The sequence below is a fragment of the Ursus arctos genome, unplaced genomic scaffold (assembly GCF_023065955.2).
Source record: "Ursus arctos isolate Adak ecotype North America unplaced genomic scaffold, UrsArc2.0 scaffold_7, whole genome shotgun sequence".
NCBI classification, from domain to species: domain Eukaryota; kingdom Metazoa; phylum Chordata; class Mammalia; order Carnivora; family Ursidae; genus Ursus; species Ursus arctos.
Genome location: NW_026623089.1, coordinates 16362905 through 16377127, shown reverse-complemented (window position 1 = coordinate 16377127; position 14223 = coordinate 16362905). Strand labels below are relative to the sequence as shown.

At 42.1% G+C, this 14223-nt stretch overlaps 1 protein-coding gene across 50 annotated transcripts in view; it reads right to left on the bottom strand.

The window, feature by feature from the left end:
• Positions 1–14223, bottom strand: part of NRAP (nebulin related anchoring protein) — a 69603-nt gene that overhangs the window by 41199 nt on the left and 14181 nt on the right. For 18 of the 50 annotated variants that reach the window (XM_057308288.1, XM_048218788.2, XM_057308289.1 and 15 more), the window contains 7 exons: positions 13881–13985; positions 12767–12883; positions 10437–10541; positions 8859–8966; positions 7717–7821; positions 2406–2504; positions 993–1097 (listed from right to left, as the gene is read on the bottom strand). In XM_057308288.1, coding sequence (XP_057164271.1) covers positions 993–1097; positions 2406–2504; positions 7717–7821; positions 8859–8966; positions 10437–10541; positions 12767–12883; positions 13881–13985 — 744 coding nt within the window. Of the gene's footprint in view, positions 1–992; positions 1098–2405; positions 2505–7716; positions 7822–8858; positions 8967–10436; positions 10542–12766; positions 12884–13880; positions 13989–14223 lie in introns of all 50 variants that reach the window. The other 32 variants (XM_057308282.1, XM_057308286.1, XM_044382137.3 and 29 more) reach the window with 3 other exon arrangements.

Sequence of the window (14223 nt, the reverse complement as noted above, 5' to 3'; positions counted from 1 at the left end):
ATAGGTCACACAGTGCCAGCATCTGACTCAGGGCATTCTGATACCAAAGCCCATGCCACTGTGTCTCTGCCATAAATAGGTCCTAGCGGTTATGATAACTGAATAATTCCATATGTAAGGTGCCTTTCTCAGTGTGCAGCATAGAGCAGGCATTCAATAAATGGTGGTTTCTGTTTTTCTTCTCCTGCCCCCATCTAGGATGACAAGCCTAATCATAGCCCTCCTGTGACTCCAGGAAGAATCTAGTGATTAAGATTGATCTTAAAACTTAAATTTTCGGGGCACCTGGGTGGCTCAGTTGGTTAGGCATCTGCCTTTGGTTCAGGTCATGATCTCAGGTTCCTGGGATCCAGCCCCGGTTCGGGCTCCCTGCTTAGCCGGGAGTCTGCTTCTCCCTCTCCCCACTGCTCATGCTTTCTCTCTCAATCTCTCTCTCAAATACAACAATAAATAAAATCTTAAAAAAAAAAAAGTTATGGGCGCCTGGGTGGCACAGCAGTTAAGCATCTGCCTTTGGCTCAGGGCGTGATCTGGGCGTTGTGGGATCGAGCCCCACATCAGGCTCCTCCGCTATGAGCCTGCTTCTTCCTCTCCCACTCCCCCTGCTTATGTTCCCTCTCTCGTTGGTTGTCTCTGTCTCTGTCAAATAAATAAATAAAATCTTAAAAAAAAAAAGTTAAATTTTCTCTGGACAGCAAAGCTACAGTCAGAAGTCACCAGGACAATGACAATGACGATGATGATGGTGTGCGTGTGTTTGAGCACATGCTATACACATGTTCACATAATAAGAATCAAATTCCTGTGTTCAATTTATCCACAGTGAACAACCACATGCCGTGAGACAGCAAAATTCAAAACCATAACGTGATGGGCGCCTTTGATGAACGTCTCTCACAAACAGAACAGCCTCTGGTTGTTGGGCCTGGTGCCCTCCTCCTCACACTGGTTAGATGAGCTCTACCGTGTTCTCACCTCCATTGCTCGCTCACCTCACTAAATAGTTCGGCATTGGTTTTGGCCTTCACCAGCTGAGGTACATCCTGTGGCAATGTGTAATTTAACTTATTTTTCTCATAGTCAGCACGATAATTTACCTGTTGGATTTAAAAAAAAAAAAACCCACAGGGTAAATGCAAGGTTTTTAGATAGACAGAAGGTGAATTCTGAAGGCAATGCTCTCTTTTTCACTTTCCCCTTGGGCCCACAGCTGAGAAGGACTTTCTGGAAAAGGCATTTGACAAGGTAGCCTGCAATTTTATGCATGTTTTAAATTAACTGATTAAAGAGGTCAAATGAAAAGTAAAACAACTCAAAGGCACACTCAGAGTTGTGAGTTTATAAAAGATTTCCCTGTGGTTACTTCACCAACTCTCCTTTGAAGCACTTGAGGGTAGAGAACTTGTGTGTGTGTGTGTGTGTGTGTGTGTGTGTGTGTGTGTGTGTTGGTTTGAACGTGCCACAGTGTTAAATGTCTCACTATATGCAGAGTAGATACTCAAAGAGTAATTATCAAGTAGCTGCCCACATTGGGAAAAAAAAAGCCACCTTAAGTCACATAAAAAGAGTTCAACCAGACATTATGTGATTCCCATTGGAAAAATACAGCATCATCTGAAAAGCATCCTTGCCCCAAAATTGAACCTGAACCTGATCAAACCTATAGACCCGACGACTATTTTATAGGACATTTGGAGGCCAGAGGAACACATGAAGTCCACACTGGGATGCGTGCACAAGGCTCAGACTGCGGGAAACATAAGGATCAACAATCCAGTTTCTTCAATAAACCACTTGTGAGAAAAGAAAAGAGATAAGCAGGAAAACTTAAAGATGAAGAGAATCTTAAAGACCTATCAACCAGTCACAAGCGTGGACTTCATTCGGATCCTGACTCAGACAAACTGTAAGACTGTAAAATTATAACTTTATGAGACCACTGGAATTTTAAATGCTAATAGGACACTGGTGATATCAAAAATTATTATTAGTTTTTGGATGTGATATATTAACATTGTATAAATATGTTTAAATTTTTTTGTATCTTTTAGGGATGTATCCTAAAATATTTATAGATTAAACTATATAATCTCTGGAATTTTCTTCAAAATAACAGAGGAGGGAGAAGGAGATGGGCATACAGATGAAGCAAGACTGGCCAGGAGTGGATAGTGGTTGAAGCTGAACGATGGATACATGGGAACTCATCACACTATCTTTTCTACATTTAAATGTATTTGGAATATTACATAATAAAAAGTTTAAATTGAGGGGGGGGTCATCTCATGGTTGTCACAAGACATATGTCACCATTAATGAATGCAAACCCTTGGGGAGCCAGGTAGCCAGGGGCCACAAAGCCCTTGAGTCCCCCATACCTGGCTGGGCAAGGGCGGGTCACTTACATGACTCAGTTGCTGGGCATTGATTTTGGCTTGGATAATCTGAGGGGTGTTGGTCACAGAGCTGTACTTCAACTTGTCGATGCTTTGCCTGTAGTTGGCCTGGTTTAAAAAAAAGAAAAAGAAAAAGGCATAAGAAGATGTCACCAGCACTTTTCTTTAAGATTTGCTTAGTTCTCTACCCCTAAGCCCAGCAGAGGTATGATTATCCAATTACTACAAAAAGGATCAAAGATTCCGATTGGAAACCAACAGACACTGCAAGCCCACAGGAAAAAAAAAAAAGCAAAACAGACAAAAAAAAAAACAACAAACCCAGTACATTGATGAGTAAGTGACTTAAACAGTGCATAGAAGAGGTCAACTAAACTGCCAGTAAGCACAGGAAAAGGTTCTTATCCACATTATTATTTTTTAAACATTTTATTCAATTATTTGACAGAAAGAGAAAGCAAAAGCAGGGGGAGCAGCAGGTCTAGGGAGAGGGAGAAGCGGGCTCCCTGCTGAGCAGACAGCCCGATGCAGGACTCAATTCCAGGACCTGGGATCATGACCTGAGCTGAAGGCAGACGCTTAACCAACTGAGCCACCCAGGCGCCCATCCACGTAGTTATTATTATGAATCAGAGAAATGTATATTAAAACTGCAATGAGACACCCCTCCACAGTCGCCTGAAGAGTGAAAATTTAAACTGCTGACTATACCAAGGGCTGGCAAGGATGTGGAGCTGCGGAAACTCTCACAACACAGCTGGCGGAAGTGAGGGTTGGCACAGCCACTTTGGGAACCAATATGGCGCTCTGGCACACACACGTACCCCAAGTCTCCACAATTCTATTCCTAGGTGTGTTCCGAAAGAAAATACATGTGCAAGGTCACTTTATAATAATTCAAGCTGCCTATCTATACTTAATGTACTTTTCTATATATGTCTTATACTTCAAAAGAAAAGAGGTTTTTTTTTAAAGGGAAAGAAAAATGGAGAGACAAAAAATCCAACGGTTGCAGTAGGCATGTCTAAGTGGGAAGCAATGGCACACCAGTGGCTCCATGTGAGGACAGCCTCACATGTCTTCACCCTGTACACCTGGTCCTGCCTGGCCCTCACTTCTGCCTTGACAGAGTCCCTGAAAAAAGGGCCCGAAGCTGAGCACTTTCCTGAAAGAAGAAGGATGGGTGGGTTCAGAAGACAAGGTGGTGAGCCTCCAGCACCGCCTGGTGCACAGACTTCCAGGTTTCCCACTATTTCAAGACACAGGGGGCTCCTGGATTTTGTCTTTTGAAAGTACAATCTGCCCCTCAGAGACTCAAGGATTATTAGCCGTTTGCCCATGAGAAGATATTCATCCGATCATCTTATTTTCCTCCAAGCATGCGCAAGTACCACTGCAGAGAGAGCGGGAACTTGAGCAGAGAGGTAAAGGGATTTGTTTGATGCCTGAGGGCAGGTAATATGGGGAGGGGGTGGAGGTGAGCTGAGTGAGAGACCCAGGGACCCGCACAGGTGGAAGGCTAGCTGGGATGCAGGCGAGTGAAGAGGAAGAGTGTGAGGTGGTGGCTGGCAAAAGACCTCTGCCTGCGTCATCCCCTGTCATTCATTCATTCATTCATTCATTCCTTCAACAGTCACAGAACGTCTACTCTACACAGAGTGAGCAAACTCAGACACAGCCCTGTCCACAAAGATATCTCAGCTGGGTCCTTGCTCCCAAGACCCCAAACTGACCCAGCCTCAGGACACCTGAGCCCTGCCCTGCCTACAGGCTCCAGGCTAGGCCCTTCCATCAGCAACGCTCCAGCTTTGTTCACAACAATCAGATCACTGAACGCCCCACGCCTAGTCTTCATGCCTCTGTTTTATCGCCTGAAGCTCAGGACCCCACCTGGTATCCCACATAGTGTGGCAGCTTCGTGAGGCCTACACCACGCCTGAGATAGTCACACCCCCCCCTTGCTGCATCCCCACTAGCTACTGCCATCTCCTCCCAGACCTCCACCTACCACCTCTGGCCATGCTCCTCTGGCCGCCAGCTCTGGCTGACACAGGGGCTCACAGCTGCGGCCAGCACTGCACAACCCTACCATTTGCTGTCTGTCTAGAGTCTGATGCCTTTCCTTTCTATCTGCCGGCTGCTGTATCTTATTGCTGACTCCATAGGTGACAGCCCACCCCAGGGAGTCTTTGTAGCCCAAAGGTCACAAAGCGGGTGACAGCCAGACAGACCACTAGCTGGGTACGGGGGAAGCACTAGTCTGGGCTCAGTGTTTGACCTCATGGTTGGGGAAGTAGTAAGGAGTGGCGGGGACTGTGGCATAGGGCAGCAGCTGCTACTCAGCTCTAGGAGACAGTTAGGGTGCAACAATGTGGGGCCCAGAGTGATCAGACTTTCCAGTTATTCCAAACAAACCAGAAATCTATATTATTATGTCAAGTCTTACAATTTTTAAATGCTGACATGTAGTCAATATTTTTAGAAGCCAGTGACCCAAGTGAAATAGACCTAAGGGCCATGGCATCCTTCATCTCTTCCTTGTACTCACTCCGCTCTCGCCAGTGTCAATATGGGCTAATAATAATCATGGCTTAAAAACAACACTATTACTATCTGCCTACCATTATTTCAGGTGCTTCACACATCTTAATGCATTTAATCGAACCACCCTGTGGGGAGACACTCTTCTTAACCCTACTTATAATGTGAAAACTGAGGCCCAGACAACTGAAGTGATCGGCCCAAGGTCACCCAGCTAATGTCAGGATTCAAATTCTAGCACTCGGCCTCCCAAAGTGGCTTTCACCCTCTACATCCTCTTCACTACACTTTTGCCAAAGCTAGTGTGCCTGAAACTATTATTTTACAGATGAACCTGGGATCCCCCATAGCCAAAGCTACCACTGTTTAGACAGGAAAATATATTCTGGGTACAAACAAATGACTTATAAATTAAATTCGAGGACACGATCTAGGAAAAACAGAGCATTCCTGACACAGGGACACAGGTGTTTTGTTGGATTTGGAGATAAAGAACAGCATTGCTTTGGGCTTTTTGGCCAATGGTTCAAGGACAGAAGTTTTTGCACATTTTGAGTTGTGGATAATGGGGTATATAGGAGAAGTAGGAACTATAAAGTCATTTCAATGTCAACCATTAATGAGATTAGAGTGCACTGGCTTCTTAATGCATTAACTCAGAGGGGAAATTATTATCTCATAATAAAGAGTCTATTAGAGTTCAGAATTGTGCATGATAAAATGTCATGAAAACTGTAGTTTTTAAAAGGCATATTCCTTCCCAATAATTTTGCATTAAATATGTTGCAGAGTACAATTACTCTCCTCTGCGGGACATAATTAACAGTCACCATGATTAATCACATCCTTGCAACATCACAGATGCTTGGCCATTGCTTCAATATACTTTCTGAAGGAACTCTTTGCTGAGGTTGGAGTCTCATTTTAATGCTATTAGTGCTGATAAAATCCATCTGAAGGGAATGCTCTCTAATTAAAGACCTGTGCTTGTTTATTTAATTTCATAGCTATTTGACCACCTTTAGAGCCACCAGACAGAGAGACCATAAATGCTCTTGTAATGGATTTCCCAAACTTCCTGAATAGTTAAGTCCCTACCCTAGGGGTGGTAAACTCAAATTCACATGGGAGCCAGGAAGGGAGAATAAAATAACACAGAGCACCTGCCACTGAGTCCTAACCAGCTGCTACCAGTGTGGGAACTAGGGCTGTCGTTCCCAGAGTTTTTAGATTTTTCTAGAATAGGGTGAAAATATGAATTTTTATATGAACTCCCAAAATCTCTGTATGTTGATCCAATTATTTTTTAAACACTGTGAGGTCAAACACCTCTGCAACCTGGATCTGGCTCCTAGATTTCCAGTTCAGATTCTCCCTCTGCTTCTAATTAATCCTTCTAACCCAGACTGGTTTAGTTCTTCTATTGGACTTGCCCAGATGAGCAGGGGTATTTCAGGAACATAGTCTGATCCACAGCCTTACACAGACAAATGTAAGAGCAAGTCATGTTACAACAGGAATACGAAGTTGTAGCAATCTCTCTAGTTTTGACTGTGCTCTCAAGCATGATTGATGGAGGTTTATGGACAGAGTACACACTCCCATTGTAACGAGGTGCTCTTGGTCCTCAAGTCCCAGGTAATACATGCAGCCAAAAAAGAAAGGAAATAGCTTAGGTAGTCAAGTGTAATCTTGGGTTTCATTAAGGTGAAGTGATAAATCAATCCAACCAAACTTGTTCAGAAAAGAAGCAGCAAAGCTTAGTCTCCCTTTCTATTCCTCGACTTCCCATCCTTTACTCTACTATACATTTGAAAAGCCCATTTCATTCATTAAACTCGTATGCCAACGATTGTTCTTTGTTGTCCTATAAGCCAAGCTAAACAGTGGAGATGCCCAGCTGAACACAACACTGCTCTTACTCCGAGCAAAATAGAGAGCAATGTGAAGACCTATTTACCAAGAGCAAAACCCAAGTCAGTGCTACCAGAGTTGTGCTGATCCCAAAAGAATGTGAAGGAAAGTAGCACTGGACATTCAGTACACATATGCTGAATTATTTGTTAAATTATTGATTGGCTAAAGATAACCATCACTGACAAATAACTACGACATGAACTCAGGCCTAAACCACCTTAACTATGTTTTGAGAAAACATGACTTTAATCTTTTTCTTTGTGCTTTTCTGTATTTTCTAAATTTTCTGTAATAAACATATATAATAAAATTCTTATAATTAGAAAATAATAAATTTAATTAATTATACTTATTTCACTGGGACAAGCCAAACTATAAATAAATAAAATCACCACCATAATAATGAAGAAATACGTATACTTTCCCAAGTGCTCCTGAGAAAAAAAATTAAGTCAACATTACCACTTCCTCTCAACTTACAGCCATTTTATTTTACTTCCTTTAGTCCCTCAACATAGGACACTCCAAAACTTTAAATTAAAAAAAAAAAGAAAGAAAGCTCATCATTGCTAAGGAAGAATAATTTTAAAGGTGCCCAAAGGCAGACATATTCTACCAAATTCTAACTGAACTGCAGGTTATTTTCAAGATGAAACCAGAGTTGTCCCCACTTTACATGGAATCAAAGAGTTTCCAAACATGCATGAATGGACTTTCCTAGTGGAAGAGTTCCCCTTCTCAATCCCTTCCATCTGTTAGGAACTGTTGTACCTTGTTTCTTCCCATCTTACTACTTAAGAATCACTCCACAAGAGGAAGAGACAAGGGATAAAGCAGAAGATGCTCTTGGAGGGAGACTTACATCTTTCAAGGGAACCAGTTTCATTGTTGTTTGATAGGAAGGAGTGAGAGTGGCTGGGTAGTTGTAGTCTACAACGTCGTGTTTATAATCGGCCTTGTAGGCGATCTGAGACACAAAGGGAAAAAAAAGAAAGGAAAAAGAAAAAAGAAATAAGTCCCCACTTTCTTTTGACCTTGTTTGAATGTCATAGGAAATACTTAAAAAGTAACCAGAAATAAAATTAATTCAGTTTCATCACCTCCAAGGAAAATTAAATTATGTTCACACTTCGCCTTTAATTAATTTGAATTCTTCTTAATTAATCCAAAACTAGCTAACTTCCATCTGTAGCACATTTATTTTATCTTTCTTATTAATTGTGGAACCCCTTATAGTTTTTGTTAAAAAGAAACACTGGCACGTGGGTGTATGATGAAAGAGCTTCTTGGCTAACCCCCCAGAAAATAAACGAAAAGTTAAGAGTCTTCGGGGTATTTAAAATTTTTTTCCAAAGGTCAAATTTGACATTCTCAAGCAGAGGAAATTTGACATTTGTATGTTTTACTAATGAAATCAGTTCCTTTGAAGTGCCCTTTACCTCCAAGATTTACAACTTGGCATTTACAAACCTGTCAACTGAATTGACAAAGCCAAGGAGAGATAAAGAGATTCTGTGCTATGGGATCTGATCTATTTTGTTACCCCACTACCTTGACCAGTACTTGCCCATAGGTGGTCTTCAATGAACACTACAATTGCATAAATGAGTGAACCAATCAACCAACCAATCGACTCCAAATAAATCACAAACGCTTTGGGAAGTTGGAGGGATTTCAAATAAAAATTATGCTCATCCATTTCTCTTTATCTCTCAGAAACTGAATGTTTTTCTCACACTGGATCAAAGATAATAGATCTAAGTGCTCTTCAAGCCAGAGAAAGCTGAGATAAATAAATTGTAGCTTTTGAAAATTTTCAAGGGTTTTACCTAGCTTTGGTTATATTGGTTAATGTTTAGAAGCTTTTATGGGTCAATCTTTATACAACAGGACACTGACTTTTAAAAAGGAAGTTTGAAAAAGAGTCGGAGGAATTCTTTCTATCTCACCTCCCTCCACCCCAACAGGTCCCCAGACCGTTAGGCCCTTCAAAATTGGACTCACATTGCTTGCCAAGCTTCCAACCTTCATAGCATGGAGCGTCCGTCTGTCCATACCAACTCCTTCATAGTGGCCTCTCATGTGGTTCTGGTAATTTTCCTTATATTTATTCTACATGGAAACACGAAACTTTCAGTAAGACTTCTCCTCCCAACTTGTTGAAGATCAACTACTCATTTTAATGCACTAAATTGGAAATATAAATGATTAAATAGAACCTATTTAAGTAGTCAGTTTATCACTGAATAAAAAATAAGCCAAACCTTCTTTTAAGAAACCACTTAAATTTCAAGCAAGCACAAGAAGATGGAGGGAGACAGGCACATACACACAGAAACAAACCTAGGATCTGGTGAGAACAGACAGCACAAAACACACCCAATTTTCTTTTTAACATTTTCACTTGTAAATGTGTTAGATTTTTCCCGTGTGAAAACCTCCCATGAGCCGGGGGCTCTCCAATGGACAAGACGGATCATGCAGGCACGGGGTACCAAGACCCATGCTAGCGGCTGGTACAAATCACTGCATGCCATTACCTCCGCTTCTAATTATACGACGAATATAACCTGAGCTTTGCCAAATGCTGTGATTTTTTTACAGCACTAAACTGGTGGCTACTAAAACCACGGGAAGTAAGGATGTCGTGTCCCAAATGCAGCTTACCAAATGAAGGGAAAACCAAAACAGGATCCCAAAAAGTCATAAATAGGAAAATCTGGGTAGTTTCTAATGAAGTTGCATTAAAATCACCTACCCTGGGAGGCCACTGAATTTCTAGGCACTGAGATTATTTAAAGAAATACTATTGCCATGTACCAGACACAATTCTACTCAGTTCATCTCCACGAGTACTCCATGAGGAGGAAGGACTTATCATACATCCCCATTTTACACACAGACGAAGGGGCTCAGGGGGCTTAAACAACTTGCCCAAAGCCCAACACTTGACTAATTCTGGAGCCAGGTCTGTCAGCTCCAAAGCTGGTGCTCTTCACCCCTACATTTAGGCAAAATAAATTCCTCTCTGTGCCTTACAAAGTTCCTCGTGATCTTAAATTCTACTACAGTATGCAGCTCAGCAGAAATAAAATCACATCCTCTAGCATGGGTCCTTGATGTTCTCAAGGAAACGTCCCCAGAACGTCTCTGAGAATTTCCAAATTTGCAAATGCCATCTGTTCATCTGTAAAACGAGGAAAGCACATCTAGGTCCCCAGGTTAAAGGAGATCAGACATTAACTAAGAAGCGCAAAGTCGCATTGAGAGGGGATGTCGCATGCTCAGCCAGGCTCTCTCGCCAGCATTCACCCCCAGGAGCCCGACACTGCTGCACAGGAAGAACACAAGAGAAGAGGAGCTGCCATTAAGGAGTCAAGGTCAAGTGTGTGGTGGGGGATGGGACGGAATTCAACACTATGTGGACTACTCCCTGCAGGCAATCTTGACCAAAACTCTTAGGTATTTGTGCCTAAGAGGCCATGCTTCTCTGAGACACACATCACATAGACTGTCTCTTAAGAGACCTAGAAATTAGTTCATAAAAAAGCCCAAATAAATGCTTAGGTGTTAAAAACTCACATCGCTGGTGAACTTTGAGATCTTGCTCACGTTCCTGAATTGAGGCGTCTCACAGTAGTTGATACTGTGACCTTTACTACTTTCCAGGTCCTTCTTATATTCCACCTTGGAAACCAAAACACCAGATGCACAATAGAACCAAGCCCAAGCCACTCTTGAAAATGTCACCAGGACTTTACCAGGATATTTTTAGAAAACTTTCAACCCAACATTTAAAAATATCAGGCATAGGACACTCTAAGTTAACGGTACATGTTTTCCTTTTAAATAATAAATAAGTAAATCATCAGTTTGATTCTGAAAATTAAAGATATATAGTCCCTTTCAAGAGAAAATTCAGTAAGAGATCATACAGCCCAAAAAGTGGCAAAATGGGTTTTAGAAATCAGGATGACAGTTACTCTTGGGGGAAAGTGTCTGGGGGATCATGGGGGTATGTCTGAGTCATGTTCTGTTCCTTGGTCTGGGTGCTAGCTACATGGATGTGTCCACTTGCGGAAATCCCTCCCATTATGCACATATGGCTTGTACACTTCTCCATATGTATACTTCAATAAAATTTAACCAAAAAAGTTACTTGACATAGGAGTATAATAAATGAGACCACTCATAGATGCACAGAGCATCTTCTAATTTTAAACGGATTGGCTAGTTGAGCTCCCCTGGGTAGCTGGATGTAAGATTCAAGGTTATAGTTATTGAATAGGCCCCAAGTCATCCCCAGTAATCGGAGGAGGTAGCTGAAGGCTGATTACCACGAATAGAGCATGACTGGTTTGTCCTACTGGATAAACATAAGGGCAAAAAGAAATTGAAGATTCTCTTGTGACCTCTTACCAAAAAAAAAAAAAATTATCATCCTGTCTTATAAAACATATGGTGGAAACATGCTTTTTAAAGTATGCAAGATGTATTATAATGCTCACAATCTGATAAGAAGTGAAAGAAGTATACCAAGCTATAAATATAGTTGAATTCTAATCTATAAATGTCTTTATATTCATGTACTTGTTTATAGTATCCTCACCTAGAAAAAGGCCAAAATGTTAACAGTGTTTTCCTGTGTGGTAAAACTGTACTTTCAGAGATCTGGTTCCAACTCTGTCCCTAAAAGTCTCTCTGAACCAGAATAAGACACTTTATTTTTCTAGACCTATGACAAAGTGAGGACCTAAAGATTGCCAAGGTCCCACCTAGATCTAACGTTCTGTGAATCAAGAGCAAAGTTTGGCAACTATGTGTCTCTGCTCTTGTGTGAAAGCAGCCAGAGACAATATGTAACCAAACATGATGTGGCTGTGTTCCAATAAAACTTTATTTACAAAACCAGGCTATAGGTCAAATTTGGCACTCAGGTCATAGTTGGCTGACCTCTGGCCTAGAGCATCAGAACCATCTCAAACATCTGTTTAAAATGCAGATTCAAAAAAAAAAAAAAAAAAGAAAAGAAAGAAAGAAAGAAAAAAAGAAAATGCAGATTCCAAGACCTAGGCACCCATCAATTACTTCAAAATACATGAGCCTCTGGCAGAGATCAGGAAAATGTCACTCCTGGTGATTCTGAGCAGCCCAAAGTTAGAGGGCCACAGATTAAGGAATAGTTTGGGTTCAAAGATGACCTTTAGAGGTTAGGGAAGAAAAATATTTTAGGATACTTGAATATCTGCTTCTGAATTGCAGATAACTTGGTAGGGGAGTACTTTTAATAGCCCTCATTCTTCCTCTTGCAAGAGGTTGTTAACTCAAATGCCTTTACAGTCCAGAGAGGAAATGCCAAGGAGACGCTGCTGTGAGAGAAAGGACTGGAGGGCGTGATAAGGATTTGGGAGCTCGAGGGGTTATTTCCTTGCCAGAGTCCCAGCAATTCAAGAAATCTGAATCACCAGGTCGACCAAACAAAACACACCGTCCTGTGGCCAGTCCAGCCTCCAAGCTCCGGGAATTCACAGGACACACAGTTTCTGGGAAACCCTACCCCAATAATAAGAGAATGAGAGAGGTTCCATGTGGGAAACACTTTCTGATCTTTTGATTTCCACTCTGTATGAATGACGTATTGTCACAGAGGCTGGCTAGGGCAGTAAACTAAACTAAAAATCTGCTGCCTAAAACTTCGGGATATCTACAGCCCTGTGAGAATTTGAGAAGAAACTTCTGAACCCTTGGAGAAACTTAATTTGTTTAATTTGTTTGATTCTAGGCTCTCTTGAGAGTTGCTTTTCTTTACTGCCCATTTGTTCCCTGGGAACTGGTGACCGTGTGTAGTTCCCGCGGCATTGCACATAGTTTTTCACGCTGGGGTTGCCCCGTCTGCGGTCCCCCGTACGCACCTCGCTCACAAGCTTGTTCACGCTCTGGGCCCGCTTGAGAACCAAGTTGTCTTGGGCTGGGAGGGAGTGATAATGTGCAGGGCCTTTCATCTTATTGAAGTCCCGCCTGTATTTTATCTGAAAGAAGCATACAAAAAGGGCCCAGAGTTGTTGTTTTCATGCTCCGTGAGAGAAATTACTCCAAAATGACCCCGCATTTAATGTCAGGATTTACTGAAGAGAATTTTCTGAAGGGAAAAAAAAAAATCACATGGGCTTTTTTTTTTTTTCCTCCATGAAATCCATAAACCACTCAGTCCCTTTTGTATTAAAGTTTTACCGGCCCTTTTCACACTTGGTGTACTTTATTCTCTAATTCTGCATGAAGAAACGTCTTGAATCAAGCATGCCAAAAGGTGTAATTCCAAATCTAGTCTGCCCATGGTTCCAACATCTTTTCTCATCTAACCTGCTAATGAGGGGCAAAGTGAATTATGTGTTTTACTTCCCCTCTTGGGTCAAGAATGCACTGTGCTGGGCAAATGGGTATAATTGAATAGCACAGAGCAAAGGAGAAGGGCAAAGGGGGTGTGAAACTCATGCGTGGCTTCTAACTATATATAGAACAAGCTCGAGCTGGCCTGTTAGATCTATGCGTGCACACCACTCGGCCGAGGTTAATTATAGCCTATCTTTCAAGGACCGCCAGCTGGTCAGCATTCTGCAAATAAAAATCATTTTATCCACTGGGTTATTCCCAGTTTGATAATCATATGACCTGCTTTAATCAGCTGTTCCCCTAAAGTGCTAGATTTCTAGATGGCTTATTTTGCGAAGACTCTCCTAATCCCAGCTAATCTGGCTGGACCAGCATCTGCACTTGCTTGAACTCACCTAAAGTGAGTTTCACCGTTTGTTGGTGTCACGCTCCTCTGAAGCAGATAAATGTGACCGAACAGTTTGAATGAAAGAAGGAGATGTCAGAAATTTGGAGAGAAATTGGGGGCTAACATTTTACTCTGGCTCAGCTCTAAATCAATTGATCTGCGTGTAGGCTTCGCGTAAGCCCCGTCTTCAAAGTCTCATTTCTCCTCTGCTTGGGAGGCTCTGCGGGCTGTCCCAGTGTGGTACTCACGTCACTAGCGAGTTCGTTGGCCTTCTTGGCATTCTGATACGCTGGGGTGATCATGGCGGGAAAGCTGCCTTTTCCTCTGTGCTCCTGATAGTTCTCCAAGTAACCCTGCTGGGCCAATCGAAAATTTCCATCAGTGATGCTCCCCTCCCTGAATGGATAGGGGGTTGGAAATGAACTCTCCTAGAGCCTGTTCCAGACATTCTACAAGTCTCCTAGACCCATGGATTATGAAGTACGCATCTCATATCTGACACCAGGGAGGTCCCTCTGCCTTCCAGTCATCTCAAATGCTGCCTTTCTTGGGCCCATTGGCAGATCTATGCAAAGAAACCCATTAACATCC